Source organism: Arvicola amphibius, chromosome 17 (assembly GCF_903992535.2).
Source record: "Arvicola amphibius chromosome 17, mArvAmp1.2, whole genome shotgun sequence".
NCBI lineage: Eukaryota > Metazoa > Chordata > Mammalia > Rodentia > Cricetidae > Arvicola > Arvicola amphibius.
The window spans coordinates 31,751,667-31,779,070 of record NC_052063.2 but is presented as its reverse complement, the minus strand read 5'-3'; the positions used below and the strand labels follow the sequence as shown (position 1 = coordinate 31,779,070).

General features: G+C 47.7%; 2 protein-coding genes across 10 annotated transcripts; both read left to right on the top strand.

Moving 5' to 3' along the window:
- Window positions 1-1,314: 1,314 nt before the first annotated feature.
- Pan2 (poly(A) specific ribonuclease subunit PAN2) lies at window positions 1,315-21,842 on the top strand. Of its 8 annotated transcripts, none has more exons than XM_038314778.2 (26): window positions 1,315-1,450; window positions 2,053-2,451; window positions 6,803-6,972; window positions 7,071-7,191; window positions 7,329-7,406; window positions 7,770-8,037; window positions 8,921-9,263; window positions 9,461-9,557; window positions 11,372-11,491; window positions 11,656-11,775; window positions 12,012-12,140; window positions 12,269-12,468; window positions 12,570-12,703; window positions 12,804-12,910; window positions 13,261-13,359; window positions 13,657-13,727; window positions 13,827-13,971; window positions 14,272-14,415; window positions 14,531-14,590; window positions 15,247-15,337; window positions 16,815-16,972; window positions 17,072-17,215; window positions 17,669-17,848; window positions 18,814-18,907; window positions 20,170-20,333; window positions 20,918-21,842. In XM_038314778.2, exons 2-26 carry the CDS (start codon window positions 2,170-2,172, stop codon window positions 21,101-21,103), a joined length of 3,705 nt encoding a protein of 1,234 aa, XP_038170706.1. In that variant the 5' UTR covers window positions 1,315-1,450; window positions 2,053-2,169; the 3' UTR covers window positions 21,104-21,842. The 8 variants fall into 8 exon arrangements, with proteins under 8 accessions (XP_038170706.1, XP_038170704.1, XP_038170705.1 ...); XM_038314776.2 differs by having other exon boundaries at window positions 12,786-12,910; XM_038314777.2 differs by having other exon boundaries at window positions 12,567-12,703.
- A 955-nt stretch (window positions 21,843-22,797) lies between these two features.
- Window positions 22,798-27,036, top strand: Cnpy2 (canopy FGF signaling regulator 2). 2 transcript variants are annotated; one of them, XM_038315073.2, is made up of 6 exons: window positions 22,798-23,112; window positions 23,718-23,830; window positions 23,968-24,083; window positions 25,987-26,190; window positions 26,443-26,539; window positions 26,876-27,036. In XM_038315073.2, exons 2-6 carry the CDS (start codon window positions 23,743-23,745, stop codon window positions 26,917-26,919), a joined length of 549 nt encoding a protein of 182 aa, XP_038171001.1. In that variant the 5' UTR covers window positions 22,798-23,112; window positions 23,718-23,742; the 3' UTR covers window positions 26,920-27,036. The 2 variants fall into 2 exon arrangements, with proteins under 2 accessions (XP_038171001.1, XP_038171000.1); XM_038315072.2 differs by having other exon boundaries at window positions 22,803-23,163.
- Window positions 27,037-27,404: the final 368 nt, after the last annotated feature.

Here is a 27,404-nt window from a genome sequence, read left to right as displayed (position 1 = left end):
CTATGTAGCAGAAGCTAGCCTTGCACCTCTAATCCTCCTGCCTCTATCTCTGGATTACTGTCATTACAAGTATGTCCCTACTATTCCACGTCCCAGGAAATGCTGTAAAAGTTTACTATTGGTGAGGAATTTCTTCCACAGGCATCCCACAATTTGGCCTTTATACTATTTGTTTGCTGAAAGAGGGCTTCACTGTGTAGCTGTAACTGGCCTGGTGTCCTTGATATGTAGTCTAATCTGGCCTTGAATTTGTGGGGTCCTCTTAAGAAAGCAGGAATTGCAGGTGTGGACCATTACCTGTACATGACTTTTAAAAACAGTAGTTGGGAGCCGAGCAGTGAGTGGTGGCGCACGCCTTTAATCCCAGCACTCGGGAGCCAGAGGCTGGCGGAACTCTGTGAGTTTGAGGCCAACCTGGTCTATAGAGCTAGTTTCAGGACAGCCCAAACACAGTAATGACAGCTCAGCTTGAGTGTCCTAAGACATCTTACAGCCAATTAATTCTAAAGCAGTTTAAATCCACAGCTAAGTCCCCAGAATCTGTTGGACATGGTGACATCCTCCCACAGAAGAATTAGGGACGGTCGGATCTCTGAGTTGGAGGCTGGTCAAGAATCCCCCCAGAATGGTTGTTGATAGCATATGCATGCCTCAGTTGACTCAACCGACTCAACTTAACTGTTTATCTCCCTCTGAGAGACAATGTCTAACTCCACAGTCTAGGGGAATTTGACAACCCGGGAGTCTTGTTTCTTGGGAAAATTATGGGGACCTCTGGGGGCGATACAAACATGGATGGGAATTTTAGCTGGATGCCTTTAGAAATATAGAAAAGGTGGCCACTTGGGTCAACCTAGAAGTCATGCTCCCGCTTCCTTTTTCTTCCCCGTCTCTAGCAGTCATAGGAAATGCCAGTGAGCTTCGGGACGCAGGGGGCATGGCTCACAGGCACAGCAGGATGAAGGGGTAGACCCCGCTACGCCGGGAATACCCACCAGGCGCGTCCCCGTGCTTTGCCTCCGGCCCGCCTCGGGCCAGTTTCTATTCGGGGAGCGCAAAGACGTAGTTTCCAAGTCTAAAGTTAATTTCGTTTGACAAGGCTGAAAACTGACGGGATTACTTTTCATCACACCACGTAGGCACGCGCCTGACTCAGTTTGTCCCCAGCGGCATTCCGTAACCTTGTTTTGACGGACCTCTGGCGTCACACGCCTCCTCCGGACGGATTGTACTTGGCTGCTCCTGATTGGCTGAGACGAGCCCCAGGCCTCTGCTGATTGGAAGCGACGACTGCCAATCCTCTGCCCGGCTTGCTGGGGTTAGGTTGAGCTAGAGGCGCGGGGGCGTAGTAGGGAAACTGGAATTTCCCGCGGAGCTGACGGCGCTGTCTCTCCCCCCCTACTCGTTTGAATTCCACGCGCTCCAAAATATCCGCCATGGAGAAATCTTGGTAATGACCCATTCCCCGTAAGCATCCCAGGAACACGTCTGACCTTTGCCCTCCTCCTTCCCCTCCCGTCCCCTGCGCCGGGGGAGAATTCTGGGTAACCAGTTTCTCTGGTTCGCCCAAAGAATTCTGGGTAGCGATCTGTTTCTCTGCCTTCCCCCTCCCCCCCGCCCCGTTTGTGGGTAACTGGCCGTTCTTGTTAGCCACCCCCTGGAGAATGCTGGGTAACCACTGTGAAGGATTCTGGGAAACTGACTTGTCTAGCTCCCTTCACTGCCCAACCCCTTCCCCTCACATCCAATTCTAGGAAGCAAGCATCTTAGACCACTCTGCCAAACTCCATTCCCTGTACCTGCTCCCATCACCCTGTGGTTCATGAGAAAGGGAAGTCAGATTAGCTCGTGTGGTGGGATGCTAGGGAATTTAGAAAGTTTAGGGGTGCGGCGTGAAGGACACAGGTCTTCCACCTTGCAGCCTGCCCGTGTCCCCCTCCTGCATGCTTCTTTCATCTGTCTGGCAGTTTCGGCCCTTGTGTCTGCCTCATTGTCCTGTCCACATAGAAGACACCAGTCCTGTCCTGACTGAGGTGCCTCCTTCCCTTGCAGGCTAGGATGTCCGTTCTAGGCCCATTGGTGCTGTCCTGCTGAAGGTTGGGTCAGATGTCCGTAGGAGTCGTGGCAAGGGAGGGTGTGACTCGGGCCTGAGCCTCGCCCGTCATCGCCATGAACTTTGAGGGTCTGGATCCTGGCCTGGCCGACTTTTCCCCAGCTATGCATTCCACCCTGGATCCAGTCTTGGATGCCCACCTGAACCCAAGTCTGCTACAGAACGTGGAGCTGGACCCAGAGGGAGTGGCCTTGGAGTCACTTCCCGTCCAGGAATCCGTGCACATCATGGAAGGTGTCTACTCTGAATTGCACAGCGTGGTGGCTGAAGTGGGAGTCCCTGTGTCCGTCTCCCACTTTGACTTGCATGAGGAGATGCTATGGGTGGGGAGCCATGGGGTAAGAACAAGACCCTTTTCCGCAGCCTGCGAGGGTGGATTAGAAGTCTTTATCCGGTCTTTGCCTGAGCACAGCTCTTTGCATGTAGTCAAAACTGAGTCGGAGTGTTGAGAGTTTGCTGGATCACTTAAAACAAAAAGAAGGGAGTGGAGAAAGAACTGGGGAATCTGGGCTCCAGAGATTGGTTACATATTTGGTCTCCTAAGGCATCCCACTCTGCCCGTTTGCCCATCCATCCCTTGTCTTGTTTTGAGACATCTCTCTAGTCCAGGCTGACTTGAACTCACAGCAATTCTCCTGCTTTTACCTCGCAAGTGCTGAGTTTTATGTGTGCCACCGTGTCTGACTGTTGTTTATTTTGTTTTGTTATTTTAAAGACAGGGTATCAAATTTCCTAGTCTGACCTTGAACTTTATGTATAGCAAAGGACTATCTTGAGTTTCTGAGTCTCCTGCCTCAGTCTCCTGAGTGCTGGGAATATAGGCACCAAAACCATGCTTGGTTCATGTGGTGCTGGGGATAAAACCCAGTGCTTTTCCTGTGTAGTAGGCAGGCATTCTACTCACTGAGCAATATGCCCATTCCTGTTTTTGGTTTCAAGACAGGGATTTGCTATGTATCCTAGGCCAGCCTCAATTTGCAATCCTACCTTGATCTCCAGAGTGCCGAGACTGTAAGTGGTGTCGCTAAGCAGAGCTCAGTCCCATGGTTTGATCACCTTTACCATCATTTAGTATATAGTCATCCATACCCAATCTCTAGTGTCTTACCCAGTTTAGAATTAGGAGCAGGATGGGGGTTTGAAACAGGGTCTCACTATGTAGTACTTTCTTATCTGGGACTTCCTATACATCCCAGGGTGGCTTTGATCCAGGAGCAGCCTTGTCTGAACCTCAGAGTGCTCATATTTCAGACATGCACCAGGTTCACACCTGGCTTATAATTGTGGAATGGTACCTACTGGAATCCTTTTGTCTTCTCTCTCTGATTTTAGTCTCAGTGTTAATTTTAAAGTGTGTATTTATGCCGGGCGGTGGTGGCGCACGCCTTTAATCCCAGCACTCGGGAGGCAGAGGCAGGCGGATTTCTGTGAGTTCGAGACCAGCCTGGTCTACAAGATGTAGCTCCAGGACAGGCTCTAAAGCTGCAGAGAAACCCTGTCCCGAAAAACAAAACAAAAAAAAAAGTGTGTATTTATATATGCTGCGAACCCAAATGGTTCCTGTAAGACCTTAGTTTACTTATTTACCGTTTAATGATTCATGAATTGTTTTCCCATTAGAAGTGATTTTTTTTTCACTGACGTTTTCAGTTCAGTAAGGCATGTCTACTGCTGCACTAGGCACAAGGACTAAAACAGAATACAACGTAGACCTTAGATAGGTGTGGTTGTTCACACCCCGTAACCTTAACTTGGAGGCTGAGGCAGGAGGATGGCAAGTTGTGGACTAGCTTCACAACTGTAGTGACCTGCTCTCACAGAGTTCACAATACAGTGAGAGGAGAAAGGCACACACGAGTGCTCTCCTAGCCTTAAATATCAGTGTGAAAGGATCTGGGAGTGGTTGCAAGGGTCAGAAAGAGCCACAAGAGTGAAGCTGAATGAGTCTTAGAAAATAGGTGTGTGGAGTGTGTGTTGAGTACCTGTAGTCCTGGCACTGGGAGGAAACAGGCCGGAAGAGGAGCTCAGGGCCATCACTGGCTGCTACAGAGTGTGAAGCCAGCCTGGGCTCCGTGAAACCTTGTCTCAAAAAATAGAAGCTGGAGTGAAGGGGGGGGGCTGCCTCAGCGGAGATTCCCAGGGTGTCATAGAGTGGGGTGAGCACGAGGGACCACAACTTCTTAGCGTGCTGGCCTCGCTTGGCGGCTCTGCTGCCATCTTTCCGGTGTACTAGATAATTTGTCTTTGTTTGTTTGAGTCAGTCTCCTTTAGCCCAGGCTGGCTTTAAACTGGATTTGTAGCCAAGAATGACCTTGGACTTGTAGTACCTGGTTAAACTTTTTTTTGAGATAGAATTTCTCTTCATAGTCCTGACTGTCTTGGAACTCACTTTGTAGACCAGGCTGGACTCACACTTAGAGATCGGCCTCCCTTTACCTCCTCTGAGTGCTGGGATTCTAGGCAGGTACCACATGCCTGGCTTTAAACTTAAAAAAAAAAAAAAAAAAAAGACATATATTGGGCTGGAAGTTGAAAGGTAGGCACTTATTCATTTAATCTATATTCCTTTTATTTTTGTTTTTTATTTATTGATTTTTGTTGAGCTCTACATTTTTCTCTGCTCTCCTCCCTGCCTCTCCCCTCCCCTTCAACCCTCTCCCAAGGCCACATGCTCCCAATCTACTCAGGAGATCTTGTCTTTTTCCATGTATGATTAGATCCATGTATGTCTCTCTTAGAATCTTCATTGTTGTCTAGGTTCTCTGGGATTGTGATTTGTAGGCTGGTTTTCTTTGCTTTATGTTTAAAAACCACTTATGAGTGAATATATATAATTGTCTTTCTGGGTCTGGGTTACCTCACTCAAAATGATATATTCCCTTTTTTAGCAGGATGAAGAGCACACACATGAATTGGGGGTGTAAGTCAGTGATAGTGCTTGCCCAAAATACAAGAGGCCTTGGGATCAAGCCCCCCATATACACATAGCTCATATGCCTAAGGCATGGGAAAATTCGACTTTTCTAGTGTTTGAATATAATCGCAGGACCTCACTGTGTAGGCAAGTCTTTATCACTGAGCTATATTCCCCACATTCTCAAACTAGTTAACTAAGTCAACTGCTAGGTACGAACTTGCTTGTAAGGCTTAGGTTTGGAATAAGCAGTTAAAAAACAAAACTCAGTTCATGAATCAAGGCCAGGCATGGTAGTGCAGGCTTTTAATCCCAGCACTTGGAAGGCAGAAACAGCCAGATTTCTGTGAGTTTCAAGCTATCCTGGTCTACAAAGCGAATTCCAGGACAGCCAGAGCTGCCTTAATAAACCAAAAAAAAAAAAAAAAAAAAAAAAAAAAAAAAAAAAAAAACAAAAAACAAGAGAATTGAAATGGGGTTCAAGGCAGGCACACTGCCTGTAATCTCGGCACTTGAGAGGCCAAGGCCATCTAGTACTGTGTAGCAAGACTCCGTCTCAAAGTAAAAAAGGCTGGGCTGTCTTAGCCGAGTGCTCACCTAGCATTTTGATCTCTAGTAATGAATAAAACGAAAGTCAAGCACAAGTGTGTTTAAAGCAAAAAGCACCTGAGAGCAAATGAGAAGATAAAGTGAGAAGACAGACCTTTTTTTAATCAAAAGAAGGGGAAGCTGGGTGTGGAGGCACACACCTTCATCCCTCTTTGGGGGCAGAGGCCTGACACCCAGGGCTGTATGGTAAGCCCCTCTCTCTAACAAAAAAGGGGTACACATAAGGAGCCAGAAAATGGAGCCAGAAGGCAGGAGTGAATGATTGACAGCAGGGAGGTGTGTTTCACAGTCTTGTGCTCTGGCCTATGACATTGGCTCAGTATGGGTCTCTCATGCTGGTAGAGATGAAAATTTAACCAAACTAAGACTCTAGAGGCATGAGGGTCTCTGAGTTTGAAGCCAGCCTGGTCTGTATAGCAAGTTCCAGGACAGCCAAGGCTACATAGACCGTGTCTCAAAAGCAACAGCAGAAAGATCTGGCCATGAAGCCGGTTCTCATCTCAGACTCAAGAGGCCTAGGCAGGAGGATCAGTGTAACTGAGGACATCCTGGTCTGCACTGCAAGTGCCAGGCCACCTGCACTCTATGAGACCCTATTATAAAAAAAAAAAAAGCCAAAATAAAAACCACCCTAAGACTCTACTATGGAACAAGTGGCCAGTGGAGGATCAGCTTGTGTCCTTGGCCTTCTGAAGAAACAAATCTCCAATTAACTGAAGCATTATCTATTGATTGTGGTCATTGTGAGAGTTTATATAAGTATTTTGTGCTGGGTAAACAAAAATAATTTGGGGCTGGAGGAATGGCTCCATTGGTTAAGGTCACTTGTTCTCTTCCAGAGGATCTGGGTTGGAGTCCCAGCACCCACATGGCAGTTCACAGTTGTCTGTAGCTCCTCTTCCAGGGTATCCAGTGCCCTCTTCCAGCCTGTCTGGGATACATACATAAATAAGAATAACCAAAACATCTTTAATACTATGTGATACATTAGCATAAGGTATCATTGTTTTTATCACTGAGAGTTCTGGTTCCTAGCTTTATGCCTCAGTTGCCCCTAGACAGGAAGGATGGGTGAGAGGAGAGGAGAGAAGAGAAATGTGCAGTCCTTGCCATGTGTCTTGGGTGTTCCTGCCCCTCCACTCAGGTGTTGCTTTCATCCTTGCTAGGGCCATGCCACTTCCTTTTTTGGTCCAGCCTTGGAGCGCTACTCATCCTTCCAGGTCAATGGCAGCGATGACATTCGGCAAATCCAGAGCCTGGAGAATGGTATCCTTTTCCTCACCAAGAACAACCTCAAGTACATGGCCCGTGGGGGGCTCATCATATTTGACTATTTGTAAGTGGGCTTCCAACTCAGCTGGGAAAGAGGGAGAATCCTAGGAAGCTAGGATTGGCAGCTGGTGAGCCCCTGGCCTGTTGGCCCTTCTCACGCAGGCTGGATGAGTGTGAGGACATGCACAGTCTCCTGCTCACTGACAGCAGCACTCTGCTCATCGGCGGGCTGCAGAACCACGTGCTGGAGATTGACCTCAACAGTGTCCAGGAGACTCAGAAGGTGCAGACCCGTGTGGGACCTGAGGTCATGGTGGGGGTGTGCTTGGGCCGGAAATGCGTTGATATATCGTGTGACTTCTCTGTCCCTTAGTCTGTGGGGAGTGTCATCTCACTTGTTTCTCTTGCTTCTTTCTCCAGTATGCAGTGGAGATACCCGGAGTCACCATCATGAGACAGACAAATCGCTTCTTCTTCTGTGGCCATACGTCTGGCAAGGTAACGGGATTCCATGGTCCTCCACCATAGGCCCGGTTTCACTAGATACTGGGGTCTGCTTTCTCCAGTTGGATTCAAGATGAGGAGTGTGAAGGATGACATCACTTCCTGCTTCGTGTGTTACTCTGTGCATGAGATTTTCTTGGATCCTGACATTTTCTGCAGCTAGGTGCCTTGGAGGCAAAAAAGTGAAAGAACTCTTTGGGGCATCCCTTCCATTTCTTGGCTCTCCTCTGTGCCTCTCTTTGCTCTGTCAGTATCCTCGAACTTTTGTCCTCTTTGGCAGGACATTTGCAGGATTAATTAGGTGGCAGGGTCTCCTCCCTGTCACAGAGGTGGCAGGTAACAGTTTTTCTCTTTCAGGTTTCCCTGCGAGACCTCCGCAGTTTTAAAGTGGAGCATGAATTTGATGCCTTCTCAGGGAGTCTGTCAGATTTTGATGTTCATGGCAACCTGCTGGCTGCCTGTGGCTTCTCTAGCCGCCTCACCGGCCTGGCCTGTGACCGTTTCCTCAAGGTGTATGACTTACGCATGATGCGTGCCATCACACCTCTTCAGGTCCACGTGGACCCTGCCTTCCTGCGCTTCATCCCTACGTACACCTCCCGCCTTGCTATCATCTCCCAGTCAGGTGTGAAAGGGGTCAGCACTGGGGAGGGCAGGTTGGTGAGCAGAGAACTCGTCCACCAGAAGTCATCCCCATGTGCCTCTTTGTTGGGGATAGAAATAACCATCTCCCAGCTCCCAGGTTTTCACTGAGGTCCAATCCACGCACATTCAATCCATGCCTGGGCTACAGAACTAATTGAAGGCCTACCTGGGCACCATAGTGATACTCCATCTTGAAAAAGAAAAACAGGGCAGGCGGGGCTGTAGCTGAGTGACAGAATGATGGCCCACAAGGGGCCAAGCTTTGGCTTCAGTCTCAAAGTGAGTTAAACACAGAAGTAGAAGGAGACTGAGAAAAGACCTCGGCGACTGGGATTGTTTCCTGCTCTTACAGAGGGTCAGAGTTGAGTTCCCAGTACCTACATTAGGATGCTTCAGAGGATCTGATGCCCTCTGCTAGCCTCTGCACCCCTGCACTCGTGTGTATCCCACACACAGACACACACCTACACACATAATTGAGAAATAAGTCTTAGTTGAGCGTGACGGTGCACACCTTTCATCCCAGCACACAGGAAGCAGAGGCAGGCAGATTTCTGAATTTGAGGCCAGCCTGGTCTACAGAGCGAGGTCCAGGGCAATCAGGGCTACACAGAGAAACCCTGTCTTGGAAAAAAATTCTTAAAATTAAAATAAATAAATAAATAAAATAACTTGAGAATTGCCCTTAGCTGGGAGTAAAGTTTCTGTGCCCATGAGAACGCATGAGCCGGCGTTCTCTTTGTGTCTAGGCACATGATGTTGGTGTCCATCTCCCTGATAACAAAGAGGGTAAGAGTGTAAAGGGTTTCTTCTTTTTGCACTTTTCACGGCTCACTGGTCTGGCTTTTCTTTTCCTCTCCTAGGTCAGTGCCAGTTTTGTGAGCCCACAGGCCTGGCCAATCCAGCCGACATCTTTCATGTGAGTGCCGTGGGCCCTCTGCTGATGACTTTTGATGTGTCAGCCAGCAAGCAGGCTCTGGCCTTTGGGGATTCTGAGGGCTGTGTGCATCTCTGGACTGATTCCCCTGAACCGTCCTTCAACCCCTACTCCCGTGAGACTGAATTTGCTTTGCCCTGTCTTGTGGACACATTGCCGCCTCTGGACTGGAGCCAGGACCTGCTGCCTCTCTCCCTTATTCCTGTTCCTCTCACCACTGACATGCTGCTCTCTGACTGGCCTGCTGCCAACTCCGCTCCTGCTCCCAGGTTGTACCTCATCCCTGGGCCGGAGGGAGGGTGGGGCCCAGGGAAATAGATGCTTCTGTTAGCCTGATTATTAGTCCACTGCTATGGTTATTTTTGTCTGCCTTAAAGGCTTTGTTTCCCTTTCTGAACCCGTGGGTTGGGAAAGGCATGGGTGGCTGTCATGACCCTTCAAGCCCTAGAACGACACTGGCTTATAGGCGAGCACCACCTGTGGATGCAGAGATTCTTCGAACCATGAAGAAAGTGGGCTTTATTGGCTACGCACCCAACCCTCGCACCAGGCTGCGCAATCAGGTGTGTTCAGAGGGGAGCCTACTGTGTTCTCTTACCTTTTACTAGTTTGTGTTTTGTTTTTAGATAGTAAAGGTTTGGGGTGTATGGACAGAATTCAAGTAGCTATGCTTGTCTAAGTCAGAGATGATGAGGTTTTATCCCTTAGGAAAGTTATTTGGTTGAAGGTAAGACATTAGCAACGTCAGAAATTATTTATATCTTGGTTTTAAATGCAAAAGAATGTCATTAGCATTCTCCCAGGACTTTTCAGAGGGAAGCCGTTACTCGGGCCGGAGCAATTGAGGGCAGCGTAACGAAATAAATAGATAGGGTAAGTAGTTATGGAGGTGAAAATGTTGACGATAACAGAATAGTCATGGATGTTCAGGAAATAAATGGTGGTGGTGTAAAATTACAGCATTTATGCCAATTTTATAGACTTTAAAATTCATTAAAAATTATTATTGTATAGATGTGTATGGTGTGTGTTTGTGTGTGTGTGTGAGAGAGAGAGAGAGAGAGAGAGAGAGAGAGAGAGAGAGAGAGAAAGAGAGATAAGCACATGTAGAGGTCAGAAGAATTGATTCTTCATCTACCTTGAGATCTGGGGATTGAACTGGGGTCATCAGTTTTACTCTGCCCCAAATTTGTTTGTTTGTTTATTGTTTGTTTTGGTTTTTCGGGACAGGGTTTCTCTGTGGCTTTGGAGCCTGTCCTGGAACTAGCTCTGTAGACCAGGCTGGTCTCGAACTCACAGAGATCTGCCTGCCTCTGCCTCCCGAGTGCTCTGCCCCAAATTTATAACCTTTTTCAGTGTAATATGGTAATATGTGTTACTTTCCTTTTTTTATTTATTTATTTATTTATTATGTATACAATATTCTGTCAGTGTGTATTCCTGCTGGCCAGAAGAGGGCACCAGACCTCATTACAGATGGTTGTGAGCCACCATGTGGTTGCTGGGAATTGAACTCAGGACCTTTGGAAGAGCAGGCAATGCTCTTAACCTCTGAGCCATCTCTCCAGCCCCCTACTTTCCTTTTTTTTTTTTTTTTTTTTTTAATTTTGTTTTATGTGCATTGGTATGAAGGTGTCAGATCACCTGGAACTGGAGTTTCACACTGGAACTGGAGTTGTGAGCAGCCATATGGTGCTGGGAATTGAACTCAGGACCTCTGGAAGAGCAGCCAGTGCTTTTAACAATGGAGCCATCTCTCCAGCCCATGAGTTACTTTTCTGAGACAAACCAAAGGCATATCTCTCGATGTTCTTTCTGTCTCCTGTTGGCAGCATTTTAGTGGAAGATCTTTTATGTGTTTGTAGTAGAAAAAAATAAACTAGATGGCAGGCGTGTTGGTTTTTTAAAATCATAAACCATGTACAAATTAAACTTAATTGCATTTCATTAGCCGATGTGAATATATTTCTGTAAGCACAGTTATGTTGAAAGATAGAAAACAAAAGGAATTAAGTGAGCACTAGGCGAGGTGGCATGCATTGGCCACCCCAGCCCTGGGTGGCTGGACAGGTCAAGGGTTTTTTGGCTACATACTGAATTTGAGACCAGCCTTGGCTACATGAGACCCTGCCTCAAAGCAAACAAAATAACAGAGTCAGTTGTAGTGGCTCGTGCCTTTAATTCCAGCATTTAGGAGGCAAAGGCAGAATTCTAGGCCAGCTTGGTCTACATACTGAATTCCAGGCCAACAAGGGGTACATAGTGAGACCCTGTCTCAAAACAAAAAAACAGAAACAGACAGGAAAAGGCAAAGCAGAAGCCAAAGCTGCTTAAGACATCCAACAGAGTTCCTCTTTTTTCAAAACACAAACCCTAGATTCCCTATCGACTAAAGGAGTCGGACAGTGAATTTGACAACTTCAGCCAAGTCACGGAATCACCCATAGGGCGAGAGGAAGAGCCGCATCTGCACATGGTTTCTAAGAAGTACCGGAAGGTGCTGGGGGACACTGATTCAGGGCTCTTGTGGGATGTGGGGGAAAGGGTATTATATGGAAAAATCATTGCGTCTAATCAATAAGTCTCCTCTACAACTCTAGACCCAGGAGGGAGGTTCTAGAAAAAGATTTGACTCATTCTGCTCAAACTATTCTGCCTTAGGTAACCATCAAATATTCCAAGCTAGGGCTGGAAGACTTTGACTTCAAACACTACAATAAGACACTGTTTGCTGGATTAGAGCCCCATATCCCCAATGCCTACTGTAACTGCATGATCCAGGTAAGGGTGGCTCTTCCTGCCTTTCTTCATTCCCATTGCCCCTTAGTCCCTGCTCTGCTCTTCCTAGGTCTCCTCAGTCAAGCCTCATCTCCTATGTACCCCCGTACCTTCAAGTCTCCTCTGTGAGCTCCTTAGCTTCAGTGGAGTCCTGCTTTGTATTCCGGTGGCTCACAGAGCACCCCCATCTTTTCCCCCCTCCCAGTTTCCCGCACCAGCTCTCCTGCTCTTCCCTCCAGGTGCTCTATTTCTTGGAGCCTGTTCGCTGTCTAATCCAGAACCACCTTTGCCAGAAGGAGTTCTGCCTGGCATGTGAGCTCGGCTTCCTTTTCCATATGCTGGAGCTTTCTCGTGGTGATCCTTGTCAGGTCCGTCCTTCGAGTCTGGGGACACTGAAAAGGGCAAGGGACAGAAGATGCATGGTTGAAAAGGGTATTGCCGTGCAAATGGCACAGAACAGAAAGTAACCCTTTTCATCAACATAACCCTCTTCCAGGGCAGTAATTTCCTTCGAGCATTCCGCACGATTCCTGAGGCCTCAGCCCTGGGTCTCATCCTGGCTGATTCGGATGAGGCTTCAGGCAGGGGCAGCCTGGCCAGGCTCATCCAGAGGTGGAATCGCTTCATTCTCACTCAGCTGCACCAGGATATGCAGGAGCCGGAGGTCCCCCAGGCTTATCGCGGCGCTGGAGGAAGGTATGGAGCTGGACGAGAATCATGCCACCAAAGCAGGCCCCTCTGAGACTATAAGGGTCTTCTAACCCCTGTGTATATGCTGCCCTCTCCACTCTCAGCAGTTTCTGTTCGTCAGGGGAGTCTGTCATCGGGCAGCTGTTCAGCTGTGAGATGGAGAACTGCAGCCTCTGCCGCTGTGGCAGCGAGACTGTGCGGGCCTCATCCACGCTGCTCTTCACACTCTCCTACCCTGAGGGTAGGTCTGTGGTAGACCCTGCCGCTGGGCAGCACCTGAGTGGGTGTGGGGGCTGTGGGTAGAGGGAGAGCTTGGAGTGAAGTATCCCGTTTCTCCTCAGATAAAGCCGGGAAGAACTATGACTTCGCTCACATCCTGAAGCGAAGTATCTGCCTGGAGCAGAACACACAGGCCTGGTGCGACAGCTGTGAGAAGTACCAGCCCACAGTGAGTAGCCGCAGTCCATGGTCTGCCTCCAGGCACTGTTAGCATTGCCTTCCAGGGATGTGAGGTGTGGGAAGAGGAGCTCCAGGTTTACCAAGCCTGTCTAGGTTTCTTTTCTATAGACTCTGCCATTTCTTTTTTTTTTTTTTTTTTTTTTTTTTTTTTTTTTTTTTTTGGTTTTTCGAGACAGGGTTTCCCTGCAGTTTGTAGAGCCTGTCCTGGAGCTAGCTCTTGTAGACCAGGCTGGTCTCGAACTCACAGAGATCCGCCTGCCTCTACCTCCCGAGTGCTGGGATTAAAGGCGTGCGCCACCACCGCCCGGCAACTCTGCCGTTTCTTGTTTCATTCTTCAGATTCAGACCCGCAACATCCGACATCTGCCAGACATTCTTGTCATTAACTGTGAAGTGAATAGCTCAAAAGAGGCCGATTTCTGGAGATCACAAGCTGAGGTGATGATTGCAAACCGGACCTTTTGTGTGTGTGTGTGTGTGTGTGTGTGTCTGTGTGTTTGAGACAATTTCTCTATGTCTTGGCGGTCCTGGAACTTGCTCTGTAGATAGACCAGGCTGGCCTTAAACTCAGAGATGGGCTTGCCTCCGCCTCCCGAGTGCTGGGATTAAAGCGTGCACCAACACCACCTGGTTGGAAGCAGGACTTTTGAGGCGTTCTTTTTATTTTTATTAGTTGTTTTACTTCTATGTATGGTTATGTTCTTAGGAATCTTGATGTCTTTCCTGTGTGTTCAGGTTGCCTTCAAAATAGCGGTGAAGAAATACGGTGGGGATATTAAGAACAAGGAGTTTACCTTGGCTGACCGGTAGGTACCATGTTATCAAATGGTGGGACTACTTGGTGATCCCTCTGTTAATTGGCTAGGTATCTTCAGTGCACATTTCTCATTCTTCTGTCCTGATAGGAAGGAACCAAGGAGTCCAGAGGGCTTGCTGTGTTCCTCCATTGAGGAGCTGAAGAATGTCTGGCTTCCGTTTTCCATTCGCATGAAGATGACCAAGAACAAAGGGCTGGATGTTTACAATTGGACTGATGGGGATGAGATGCAGGTTGTTGGAAAAATGGGGAGAAGAGAGGGAGTGAGGGAGTGAAGGCAGGGCAGAAGGTGAGGCAGGGCAAGGGGATGGTGGAACCCGGGGTCAAGGACGAGAATAAAGGGTGTCTGCCAGTTGTGGGGTTTTCTAGAATAACTTGGTTTAGTGTTGGGAAGTCATAGATGAACTAAGATAAAGATAATCTGCCCTGACTCCCCATTCCCAGAACTCCCTACCCTTTTCCCTTTATCCCCATCCCCCATCCCAAACCCCAATCCTTAAACATAGCTTAGCAGCCTGGGTACCCCCTCACAGTGGGGTCCAGCCAGGGCAGAGGAGGAGCATGGTGTCTATGTGTATGACCTGATGGCTACTGTGGTACACATCCTGGACTCACGAACAGGAGGCAGCTTGGTGGCTCACATCAAAGTAGGTGAGACCTACCACCAGCGCAAGGAGGTGAGTCCGATGGAACCAGGAAAGCACTCCTGGAGGAGATGGCTGCAGTGCAGTCCCAGGGCTGGCCCTGAGCGTCCAGTGTAGCAGACCAGCTGTCACTGCTCTCTCTCCACAGGGGGTGACTCACCAGCAGTGGTATCTTTTCAATGACTTTCTTATTGAACCTATTGATAAGGTAAGTCAAGACATTTCTGTTCCCCCTTTCATGGGAAGACAGGGAGGGTGTTGCTGTGTGAGCCAGGTTGTTCTCTAATTCACTGTGCTTCTGCCTTAGCCTCCAGAGTGCAGGGATTACAGGTGTAATTGCAGCTCCATTCCCCCTTTTATCCACCCGTCTTTGTTAGTTTCCTTTTCTTGTTTGTTTGTTTGTTTTTGTTTTTTGAGACAGGGTTTCTCTTTAGCTTTGGAGTCCAGGCTGTCCAGCAAGTCCTAGCACTTGCTTTGTAGACCAGGCTGGCCTCGAACTCACAGAGATCTGCCTGCCTCTGCCCCCTGAGTGCTGGGATTAAAGGGTTGTGCCATCACCACTGTCTGGCTTTTTTTTTTTTTATTCTCAGGCCCCTAATGAGTGCCTGCAAGGTTCACAATGGAAGGAGGAAGCTTTGGAAATAAATGGCATCAGGAATTTTTTTAAAATAGCACCTGGGTCCTGGCCTCTTCCTGTCTTGATGAGAAGTGATGAGATACATTGTTATGATAGGACACTGTATTGTTTCTTTTTCTAGAGTGGGGAATTTTAGTGCTGGGGATTAAGCCAAGAGCCTATGCACAATAGGCAAGCACTCTACCACTGAGCTACCCCTCTGGCCCCTTGTGTTTTACCTCTTCTAGTATGAAGCTGTGCAGTTTGACATGAATTGGAAAGTACCTGCTATCCTGTATTACGTCAAAAGGAATCTCAATTCCAGATACAACCTGAACAGTAAGTGACGTGGAGTGGCCCAAAGGCTTAGGCAGTTTAAGTTGGACCTGAGGAGAAAACCTGGGGGATGTCTTTGTGGTGTTGAGGGTTGTTGACTGGTGGTAATACTTCCAGGCATAGTAAGAAATTCCTGCCACAGAGAAACCCTGTCTCGAAAAACCAAAAAAAAAAAAAAAAAAAAAGAAATTCCTGCTGATCGGGTCTTAAGTTTAGAAGGTGGCTGGAGAGGGTAATTCTTGCTTGTAATCCCAGCACTCAAAAGGCTGTGGCAGGAGGATTGACATGAGTTCAAGGATCACCTGGACTGCATAGTCAGTTCAAGGCCAACCAGGGCTATAGAGTGGGAACCATTTTCAAAAACACAGAATGAAGTTAACTAATTAATAAGTTTTGAAGCTGGAAATTCTGAGGGTGACGTGAGGAAGGAAGGAGGAAGCTTTATAAAAATGACTTTGGTGATGATTTTGATTCTAAGCATTCCTATCTCCTTTTTGTAGTGGTTTGAATGAGAATGGCCGCACAGGATATCTTTTTTCAAATGCTCTTTATTACTGTTTATTTATTGTTACTGTGTGTGCAGGCTAAGGGGCAACTTTGTAGCCTCAGCTCTCCCTTCCACCTATGTTGTCGGCCTGCGCAGTGCATCACACTGCCAGCAGTTCTCCTCAGATGGTGTCTCTTTCCAGGGGGTTTGCTACCTTTCAGACAATAGTTTCTCTGTGGCTTTGCCTTGCTGGATTTTGTAAGCTAAGGTTCAAAGTGAAAATCGTTCTCTTTCCAACCATTTCTGTCTTTTTCTTGGTCTATTTCTTGATAATTTTCTGATTTGATCTTCTGTGTTATAGCAGACTATGATATAGTCTTTTAAAAATTTTTTTACTACATTTTAATTTACTCTGTGTGTGTATAATGTGTGTGTGTATAGTGTGTGTGTGTGTGTGTGTGTGTGTGTGTGTGTGTATTAGTACATACCACACACTGCACAGATGTGGACATCAGAGTAGTTTGTGGGAATAGGTCTTTTCCTTTCTCCATGTGGATTCTGGGGATCAACCTTAGGTTGTCAGACTTGGCAGTGAGTGTCTTTACCTGCTGAGTCGTCTGGCCAGCCCAGATACTCTCCTTTTACTCAATTTCTTTGGTTATCAAGAAATCACAATAGTGCTGGAGAGATGGCTCAGAGGTTAAGAGCACTGGCTGCTCTTCCAGAGGTCCTGAGTTCAATTCCCAGCACCCACATGGTGGCTCACAACCATCTGTAATGAGGTCTGGTGCCCTCTTCTGGCCTGCAGGCATACATGCAGGCAGAACACTGGATACATAATAAACAAATAAATCTGAGAGAGAAAGAGAAAAAGAGAGAGAGAGAGAGAGAGAGAGAGATCACAATATAGACCAGTGGCCTCTGAGCAGCCATCATGGGGTCTCCCCCTAGCCGTTTCTCCAGCTCCTGTCTTTTCTGCGTTCTCCTTTTCAGTCAAGAACCCCATTGAGGCTAGTGTGCTGCTGGCAGAAGCCTCGTTGGCACGGAAGCAGCGGAAAACACATACTACCTTTATTCCACTGATGCTGAATGAGATGCCACAGGTTGGGGACCTGGTGGGCCTTGATGCCGAGTTTGTCACTCTTAATGAGGTAACTACAACTAAAAAGATGGGACATAGGACCCGAACTCTGAGGATATCAGTAATTTTAGGTACTTCTCTGATGTCTGTATTAATTCTTGTGACATAGGAAGAAGCAGAGTTACGCAGTGATGGTACCAAGTCTACCATTAAACCAAGCCAGATGTCAGTAGCAAGGATCACCTGTGTTCGGGGCCAAGGGCCTAATGAGGGTATCCCCTTCATTGATGACTACATCTCTACCCAGGAGCAGGTATTAGAATATGAAGGGACCACTGAAGTCAACCCTGTGCTAGCATAGAGTGTCTGAGAACCCTGGAAACAGCCCTGTGTTAGCATAGAGTGTCTGAGAACCCTGGAAACAGCCCCGTGCTAGCATAGAGTGTCTGAGAACGCTGGGAACAGCCCTGTGTTAACATAGAGTGTCTAAGAACCCTGGGAACAGCCCTGTGTTAACATAGAGTGTCTAAGAACCCTGGGAACAGCCCCATGCTATCATAAGAGTGTCTAAGAACCCTGGGAACAGCCTTGTGTTAACATAGAGTGTCTGAGAACCCTGGGAACAGCCCCATGCTATCATAGAGTGTCTGAGAACCCTGGGAACAGCCCCATGCTATCATAGAGTGTCTGAGAACGCTGGGGAGAGTGGTAGGAAGAGACAGCATCTCTTCATGTCCCATTGATTTGTCTTTTTCTCTGTCCCTAGGTAGTAGATTACTTGACTCAGTACTCGGGGATAAAGCCAGGCGACCTTGATGCCAAAATTTCCTCCAAGCACCTCACAACTCTCAAGTCTACCTACTTAAAGCTTCGTTTTCTCATTGATATTGGAGTCAAGTTTGTGGGTCATGGTCTGCAGAAGGACTTCCGGGTCATCAACCTCATGGTTCGGACAGGGTTTATTTAGAAGTGTTTTTGTGGTTAATATTGTTGTTTTTTCTTTTTTTCTTTTATTTGCCTTTTTTTGGTTCTTTGAGACAGGGTTTCTGTGTAATAGCCCTCGTTGCCCTGGAACTCACTCTGTAGACCAGGCTGGCCTCGAACTCACAGTAATCCATCTGCCTCTTCCTCTCGAGTGCTGGGATTAAAGGTGTGCGCCACCACCGCACGGCATTACTATTGTTTCTTGTTTCATTTTTGTTTGCTTGTTTGTTTATTTTGACATAGGGTCTCACTGTGTAGCTCTGATTGCCCTGTAACTAGTTATGTTGAGCGTGCCAGCTTCAAACTCACAGAGATCCTTCTCATGAGTATTAGGATTAAAGTCATACGCCCCCATGCCTGGTATCTTTTCTTCTTTAATATACAGCCTTCTTCCCACACACAGTCTGTTCTTATCACTCCCATGCACCATACTTTAAAAACAAAATTACATTTATTAGTGTGTGTGTGTGTGTGTGTGTGTGTGTGTGTGTGTGTGTGTGCACTCTTACAGCTCCTGAGAGTCCCACATTGCATATGTAGAGGTCAGAGGACAACTTGTGGAAGTGGATTCTCTCCTTCCATCGTGTTGATCCTTGGGATTGTCAGGCTTGGTGGCAATGCCTTTACTGGCTGAACCATCTTGCTGACTTAGGAGTTACTTTTTTATTTTTTGGTTTTTTGAGACGGGTTTTTTTGTAGCTTTGGAGCCTGTCCTGGAACTAGCTCTTGTAGATCAGGCAGTTGGCCTCGAACTCACAGAGATCCACCTGCTTCTGCCTCCCAACTGCTGGGATTAAAGGTGTGCGCCACCACTGTCTAGCAGGAGTTACTTTTGAAGGTGGACTTCTTAGTGTATATATTTTGTATTAAGTGTGGGAGAGTATGGATCATTTATCTTAAGTCTTCTGCTCTTTTGATCCCTGCCAGGTGCCCAAGGACCAAGTTCTTGACACAGTCTACCTGTTCCACATGCCCCGAAAGCGGATGATTTCCCTACGATTTCTTGCTTGGTACTTTCTAGGTGAGCTACTCTACCTTGTCTACCCTGTGGTACTGATGAATAGAGAACACTGGGGGCAGGGTATAGAGCTCAGTTGATGGTATTTGCCTAGCATGACAGTGGACATGGTGGCAGATGCCTGCCTGCAGCCATAACTCAGGACGTAGACACAGAAGAAACACAAATTCAGCATTGGTCTCAGCTCCATCTAATGGGTTCGAGGACAGCCTGGGCTACAGAAGACCTTGTCCAAATAAAAAGGAGGAAGCATAAAGAGGCTAATGCTTTCAGCTATAGAAATCTGAAGCCAGCCTGGGCCATAGAGGAGATACAGTCTTAAAATAACAAGGACTGGAGAGATGGCTCAGCAGTTACGAACACTGGCTGCTCTTCCAGAGGACCTGAATTCAATTCCCAGTAACCACACGGTGACTCACAGCCATCTATAATGGGGTCTCTGATGTCTTCTAGACAGAGCACTCACGTGTAAAAAATAAATTAAAGAAAAAAAAAGTTTTTCCAGGTAGTGATGGCACACGTCTTTAAACCCAGCACTTGAGAGGCAGAGGCAGGCAGATCTCTGAGTTCAAGGTCAGCCTGGTCTATAGAGTGGGTTCCAGGACAGCCAGGACTGTTATCATGTTTTAAAAAACCAAAAAAAAAAAAAAAAAAAGAATCAAAAACTCCAACAGAAACAGAGCAGGAGACTTTGGAATGAAGAGCAGTTAGTGATTTCTCAGTTTAGAATTAAAATGTGTTTTCTGCTAATGGTTTCAGTCAGCTCCTGTCAGTAACATGTTTTCTGTGGCTGAAGAGCTGGCTGTGTGGTTAAGAGGCACCTTTTGCTCTTGCAGAGGACCTACAGGTTCAGTTCCCAGTACTCACATGATGGCTCCGAACCATCTATAACTCCAGTTCCAGGGAATATGGAGCCCTCTTCTGACCTCCATGGTCACCATGCACACCCGCACACCCATACATAAATACATTCTGGCAAACAATTGGTACACATAAAATAAATCTAAGAAAATTGAAAAAACACTCGGGAGGCAGAGGCAAGCAGAGCTCTGTGAGTTCGAGGCCAACCTGGTCTACAAGAGCTAGTTTCAGGACAGGCTTTAAAGAAGCCCTGTCTTGAAAAACCAAAAAAAAAAAAAAAAAAAAAAAAGTTTTCTGGGAGACTGGGAATCTGCATGTGATTAGGGGAACTTGTAGGGGAGTTTTCTGGGTGTCAGAAATGGGGTGCCTCCTTTGCGAGGTCCTTAAGCATTGTATTTATGCAGACCTGAAGATTCAAGGTGAGACCCACGACAGCATTGAGGATGCCCGCACAGCGCTTCAGCTCTACCGGAAGTACCTAGAGCTGAGCAAGAACGGCACTGAGCCCGAGTCCTTCCACAAGGTGCTCAAGGGTCTTTACGAGAAGGGCCGGAAGATGGACTGGAAGGTGCCTGAGCCTGAAAGCCAGACAAGTCCCAAGAGTGAGGCTGGGCTGAGACCAGGGAAGCTGGGGTGGGGGGTTTGGTGGCGTGTACTCCTACCTTCTACTCGTGAAGACCAGGGAAGCTGGGGTGGGGCTTTGGTGGCGTGTACTCCTACCTTCTACTCGTGAAGCTGACCATTTACAGATCACCGCGTTTTCTACCAGTCAATGAGATGAACTTTATTTTTTTTTTATTTTTATTTATTTGTTTGTTTGTTTCTTGGGGGACAGGGTTTCTCCATGTAATCTTGGCTGTTCTGGAACTTGCTCTGTAGACCAGGCTGGCCTCGAACTCAGAGATCTGCCTGCCTCTGCCTCCCAAGTGCTAGGATTAAAGGCGTATGCCTGGCTTGGACTTTATTTTTTAAATTATCCATTGGTCTAAAGCCGCTTGCCCAGCCTAAAATAACTGAGGAAGATCCATGCCGTGCCCCCTCCTCCTCGTCTTGTCTTCAGAGGTGTCTCGATGCTGTCTCCTCCTCCTCGTGTCCTGTCTTCACAGGAGCTGTCTCTGCTCACACTTCGTCCCACTGCTTCTCTCCTGACAGACACAGCTGTCTTCCCCTCAGTGTTGGCACTTTGACCTGCCCTTGCCTGAGAGATGGCTTCTCCACTCCGGAACTGGATCTGCTCAGGGCCTGCAGATGGCGCTGTTCACAGAACTGGAAAGCAGCAAAACATTGTCACAGTCGGTCTGGAAGCCAGAGCCCTTCCTTATCCTCTGCAGAGCCTAAATTGACCCAGGGAAAATACTTGGTATTCTTTTTTGTTTTGTTTGTTTTTTTTCGAGACAGGGTTTCTCTGTAGCATTGGAGCCTGCCCTGGAACTCAACTTTGTAGACCAGGCTGGCCTCAAACTCACAGATATCTGCCTGCCTCTGCCTCCCAAGTGCTGGGATTAAAGGCCTGTACCACCACTGCCCAGCAATACCTGGATTATTGATATCTAAACAAAAAGCTCCTAGAAAAGGACTGAAGAGATGCTCAGAGGTTAAGGGCACTAGCTGCTCTTCCAGAGGTCCTGAGTTCAAGTCCCAGCAATCAATCTGGTGCCCTCTTCTGGTGTGCAGGCATACATGCAGGCAGAACACTGGATACATAATAAATAAATCTTTAAAAAAAAAAAAAAGCTCCTAGACTCAGAACTGAGTCCCCAGCCAGCTAGAGAACTGAAGTCCTGGACGGTACCACAAGAGATGCAGACAGCGCAAGCCTCCCGCTGCCTGAGAGACGATGGCAATGATGGCTGGACGGGCCAGCGTGTGGAACTCTAATGGACGGGCCAGCGTGTGGCATCCTAATGGGCCAATCAAACCAGTGTGGAGGAAGCTGAGCTGCGGCTTCATTCCCGCCGAGAGCTGACAAGTATCTGTCTTCCATACATTCTGTCTTGAGTTTTGTTTTATTTTTTAAGAAAATTTGCTTAAAATGGCATGTTTTATAAAATAAAAATATTTTTATCTCATTAGAAAACTGCTGGTGTGGGTTCTTTGGCTTCTGCCCTCCCCTGTTTTATTCATCGTTCACCGAACAAAGACAAATTGTGTTCAGATTCACACTTAGAAATGAAGGTTAGACACTCGGGAAGCAGAGGCAGGCGGATCTCTGTGAGTTCGAGGCCAGCCTGGTCTACAAGAGCTAGTTCCAGGACAGGCTCTAAAACTACAGTGAAACCTTGTCTCAAAAAACAAAACAAAAAAAAAAAAAGAAGAAGAAGAAGAAGGTTAGAGTTTGGAGTCTGAAATGGGTGGCAACAGGAAGAATATGATTTTCCCTGGACAGTGTTCGGTCTTTGCTGTAGTTTCCTAGCACCCTAAAGACAGAAGATCACAAATCCAGTTTCTTAAGACTTGTGGAGCCAGGCTTGGTGTCTGCCTGTAATCCTAACAGTTGTGACTAGCCAGGGATGAGGAGTTAAGGTCATCCTGAGCTGCACAGCAAGACCCTGCCTCAAAGAACCTATAATAGTATCAGCGATGTGCTGGGTATTCAGGGAAATCGTCCTAGGAAATTCACAGCCTGAGAGCTAATATTAAATAACCTTAACATAGCAGTCCCGTCCCCATCCTCAGAGGATAACTTACAGGACTCTCCAAGAACGCATGAAAAGGCAGATAGAAAGTAATTTCCCCTACACATACCTAATCACGATAATTTATTAACAAGGCACAAGAGGAATCTAACTAGTTAAAAAAAAAAAAAAAAAAAGGACAGAAAGACCTGTAGCTACTGTCAAAGCTTGACTTGATATCGCAGTGCTTCCTGGGAAATGTAGTTTCCTTTGTGATAAACTCTTTGCATAGTGAAACCTAGGTCTCGCTTTCACTTATTGCATCTACTTGGAAGTCCTAGCCCGCCTGGACTGATGCATTATCCCCATGCACCACTTGGGCTTGGTGCTCACCTTCGGCTAGGCTACCTTTGTTCTTTGGGTGGTCACGTGAACGGAATCGCCACGCAAGTCTGGGTCCTTAAACCTTCCAAGGGGTCCTCGCTGCCTCTGAGGCACTCCGAAGCTGCCTGTTCGCGCGAGAGTTTGGAGAGGCGGGTTTAGGATCAGTTTCCCGTGGGGGCTCGCATGGCACCCTCCGATCCCTGCTTAGGTGCCTAGTTAGGTGCGGACCGCTGGGCCAGGCAGTCCCTGGCCACCCTGAACCTGGCGGGCGCTGGATCGCTCTGGAGAAACCGGGACAGCCTCGCTCCTCCCAGACAACTGCTAGGGCTGGGAGCCACAGAAAACAAAGTGAGAGTCTGGCGGCTTTCCTGAGCCACGGCGGCGGCCGTGGGAGCAGAGGTGGGACAGATGCGAGCATCTGAGGCCATGGGCACATTGAGGTTGGGGATGGATCTGAGCGACAGCAATGGCGGAGTCCTTTGAAAAGGGACCGGTCTGCACGGGAACTACTTACATAGTGGAAATGGGGATTCTGGAACCTTTGGCGCTAGGTCCGCATGGGCCCTAGTTAAGGAGTGTTCTCGCTGGCCTCGTGGCCTGACTGATGGTGCCTTCTTGGCAGCCCCTTTCTGCCAGTCGTCCTCGCACGATTGATAATCTCCATCCGATAGCTACTGCATAGCTGTGTGAGCCCTCAGCGTCCAGTGCTAACATATCAGTAACCAGGCCGTCACCTGTGGAGGAGTTTCTGGAACTGAGTTCTCACTTCCCATTCCCCCACCCTCCCACCCCCAGGGAACCCCAGCCCCGCGGGTGTGTGTTTGGCCTTTTCCTGGACAGTAGAACCCATCACACCTAGGCCTCTGAAGGCCTTGGGATGGAGAGTGGCAGGCAGGGGAGGGGGGGATGGAGCTGTCTCCTCACACCTGTGCTTTATTTTCACACGAATCCAGGTGGAGCGACCCCATTACGCTAAAGATGAAAGGCTGGGGTTGGCTGGCCCTACTTTCGGGGGTCCTGCTGGGAACTGCTTGGGCTCGAAGGAGCCAGGATCTACACTGTGGAGGTAAAGGCACAAAGACAAGGAGAAGCGGGAGGAAGCCGACCCTTGGGAGGTATCCGGACAAGGACAAGGATGGATAGAAGTCCCTGGGTCGAGCCCATTCTCCTCATCCCCACCCCTGTTCTCTTCCCTGGCACCAGCTTGCAGGGCTCTGGTGGATGAATTAGAGTGGGAAATTGCCCGGGTGGACCCCAAGAAGACCATTCAGATGGGATCCTTCCGGATCAATCCAGACGGCAGCCAGTCAGTTGTAGAGGTAACTTACTATCCCCAGATAAAGTAGCTCACTGAGGCTACGACTCGGAACTTGGTTTAGTTCAGAAGTGAAGAAAGCAGGCGGCGTATAACCTGTAATAATCCAACACTCAGAGGCCGAAGCAGAGTCCCAGGTCAGTCTGGACCACAGAATTAGATACTGTCTTCAAAGAGAAAAGAAACCAAAAAAACAACCAACCAGAACATTCTGTGTCTGAAAGATTGGGCTCTATACCAGATACGGTATTGTAGTCGTAGTACTGAGAGGTAGAGACAGGATGGTCAGGAGTTCAAGGCCAGCCTGGACTACTTGAAGCTCTGCCTCACAAACAGACAACAGAACAGCTGGGCATATTGGGAGAGGCTCACGACCTTTGTACCTCCTGGCCCCAAACCTCAATTCATTATTTCTGCTGTGGGAGTTACATCCCTCATTCCTAATGACTCTTGTTTCACTATAGCAGTATAGATACATACATCTATTTATAAAAGGATAAAAGGTCTTTTCCAGCTGGCACCCCATATGCTATGCTAGCATAGCATTTTCTATGCTAGCACACTCAGAGTCTTGGGTTCCGTCCTTGGCACCCCATAAACCCTGCATGCTGGTACTCACCTGTAACCCTTACATGTTCTCAGAGTCTTCCTTGGAGCTGAAGAGATGGTTCAGTGGTTAGAAGCGCTTGCTGTTGTTTGGTACTCGGTTCAGATACCAGCACCCACATAGTGACGCGTAACTCATTCTAAAAATCTGACATCCTCTTCTGATGTCTGTGAGCACTGGGTATGCATAAATGCAAGCAAACACTCATATACGTAAAATAAAAATCTTTTTAAAGAAAATATTTGTATTCCAGAAATTTATTAGTTGGAAACATAAGACATACATACATGGGCTGAAGAGGTGGCTCAGTGGTTAAGAGCACTGGCTGCTCTTCCAAAGGACCTGGGTTTGGTTCCCAGCACCCACATGGCAGCTCAGCACTGTCTGTAACTCCAGCTTCAGGGGATCTGACACCTTCACACAGATACACATGCAGGCAAAACACCAATAAACATAAAAGAAATAAGATACATACACAAAGTTATACCTACTAAGTAATATACAAGGAAACATTCTTTTTCAAAACGATTTATTTTTACTTTGGTATTTTTCCTGCGTATCTGGTGGTGTCGGATCCCCAGGAGTTACAGTTTTGAGCTGTCAGGTGGGTGCCGGGAACTGAACCCAGGTCCTCTGGAAGAGCAGCCAGTGAGTGCTCTTACCCACTGAGCCATCTCTCTAGCCCCTGAAATGAAACAGTCTTGGGAAGTGTGTTGGTGTGCTATCATCAGAACCTATATACCACCTCTTCAGTTTTTGTTTGCTTGTTTATTTTTTATTTTTTCAGGCCAGGTCTGTCTTTGCAGCTCTGCCTGTCCCCTGTCCCGGGACTCAACCACATAGAGCAGGTTGGCCTTGAACAGAGGTCTGCTACCTGTGTCCCCAGACCTGAGGGAGTTACAGGAAAACAGCACAGCTGATTACAGTTAAGCAAAGTGGTTTCTGCCTAACATTTAGAGTTAATGGTGCCTGTGTTATTCCTTGGGATTTTATAATCAGGTAAAATAATATTGTACATTTGCCCAGAGTGGTAGCATACTCCTCCCAGTACTTGGGAGACAGAGGCTGGTGGATCTCTGTGAGTTCAAGGCCATTCAACCCCACAGGGTGAGGCCCTGTTCCAGAAGACCAACAAAAATATATGTGTATGAAAGGAAGGAGGACAGGCAGACATAGAAACTATAACTATTAGGGAAGATTTTCTTTCTTTCTTTCTTTTTTTAATGAGTTGTTTGAGCTAGATTTAAAAGGGAAAGTAAGTTTGTAAAAGGGAGTGACCAAAGACTGAGTGCATTTCTAGGTACCTTATGCCCGCTCAGAGGCCCACCTCACAGAGTTGCTCGAGGAAGTGTGTGACCGCATGAAGGAGTATGGGGAACAGATTGACCCTTCCACCCACCGCAAGAACTACGTCCGTGTTGTGAGCCGGAAAGGAGAGTCCAGTGAGCTAGACTTACAGGGCATCCGAATCGATGCAGATATCAGCGGCACCCTCAAGTTTGCGGTGAGTAGCTGGTTTTTGGAAATCAGAAGTTGGAGGGTGGAGGTGGGTGTGGTGTTGCGTGTCTGTAATTCCAGCGCTCAGGGTGCTGAGGTAGGAAGATCACCGTGAGTTTGAGGGTAGCCTGGTCCACATAGTGAGCTCCAGGCCAGCTAGTAAGACCTTGCCTGCAAAAAAATCCCCCAAAAACACCAAGTGGAGAGTTGGGTGAGAGTCTTTGCCCCCCCGTGTCACCTCTCGCCCTCGGGTTGACAGTGTGAGACTATCGTGGAGGAGTATGAAGATGAACTTCTTGAATTCTTTTCCCGAGAGTCTGACAACGTTAAAGACAAACTTTGCAGTAAGCGAACAGGTAAGCCTCTCCCCTTGCCTCCTGTGCTCACGGTCCCACCCTCACCACACAGGAGAGTGTGCCCACACACCTCCTGTGGATGCCCCACAGCTGGCTTCCCATGCCCTCGGGATTGGAGTCATCTCTCTCAGCTCTCTACCTCTCAGCTTTCAGAATCTGTGTCTCCATTGCCTTAGACAGAGGAGAGAGAGCGGTGGGGGGTGGGGGCATTTGTCATTTGTAAACACGTTCTTTGAAAAATGGTGGTGGGTGTTGGTTCGGCTTGGGGTGTTCTCTTGGAAGGGGTATGTGTGCGAGGGTGGCCGTTCCCTTTAAACTGTTACGTGCTGTTTGCAGATCTTTGTGACCATGCACTGCAGAGATCTCATGACGAGCTATGAGTCACTGGAGCAGCCGAGACCAACCTGATGGAACACCCCCAGGAGGGGACGATGGCGGCATTGCCTTTTATATTATGTTTTTATGGAAATGAACTGAAAGAATGTCTGGAACCAAAATTACAAACTGTGTTGTCTTTTTATGCCCAAATTTAGCCTTTATGTTAGGATTGGAGGTAGGGGATTGCAGAGATACAAAAAAAGGAGGGTTAGAGAGTTTAGGGATTGGGAGAGCATTAAAGTTGGGTCCTGGCCCTTTAGTTCTTGCTCTTCTGGGATCCTGTCCCATCTGTAAAGCATAGGTAACTCCTCACAGCTACTCAGTGTTGTATGTGGTCGCTACAGCACTGTGAAGAAGAGAAGCAGCTGTGTGAGCAGAGGAACGTAACAGGTTGTAGGGAGTCTTTGTGTTTGTGCTGAGAAGATGTTAGAGGTGGGAATTCGGGATTGATCTAGAAGGAAATAATGGAGACACACTATTCTTCCCT

Bases quoted from the DNA above. Each gene is read 5' to 3' on its own strand.
- Pan2 (XM_038314774.2), top strand. From the start codon at position 2,170: ATGAACTTTGAGGGTCTGGATCCTGGCCTGGCCGACTTTTCCCCAGCT. The intron at 12,141-12,268 runs GTCCGTCCTTCG...ACCCTCTTCCAG, and splicing joins CTCGTGGTGATCCTTGTCAG to GGCAGTAATTTCCTTCGAGC. The intron at 12,704-12,785 runs GTAGGTCTGTGG...CTTGGAGTGAAG, and splicing joins CACACTCTCCTACCCTGAGG to TATCCCGTTTCTCCTCAGAT.
- Cnpy2 (XM_038315073.2), top strand. From the start codon at position 23,743: ATGAAAGGCTGGGGTTGGCTGGCCCTACTTTCGGGGGTCCTGCTGGGA. The intron at 26,191-26,442 runs GTGAGTAGCTGG...TCGGGTTGACAG, and splicing joins GCGGCACCCTCAAGTTTGCG to TGTGAGACTATCGTGGAGGA. The intron at 26,540-26,875 runs GTAAGCCTCTCC...TGCTGTTTGCAG, and splicing joins ACTTTGCAGTAAGCGAACAG to ATCTTTGTGACCATGCACTG.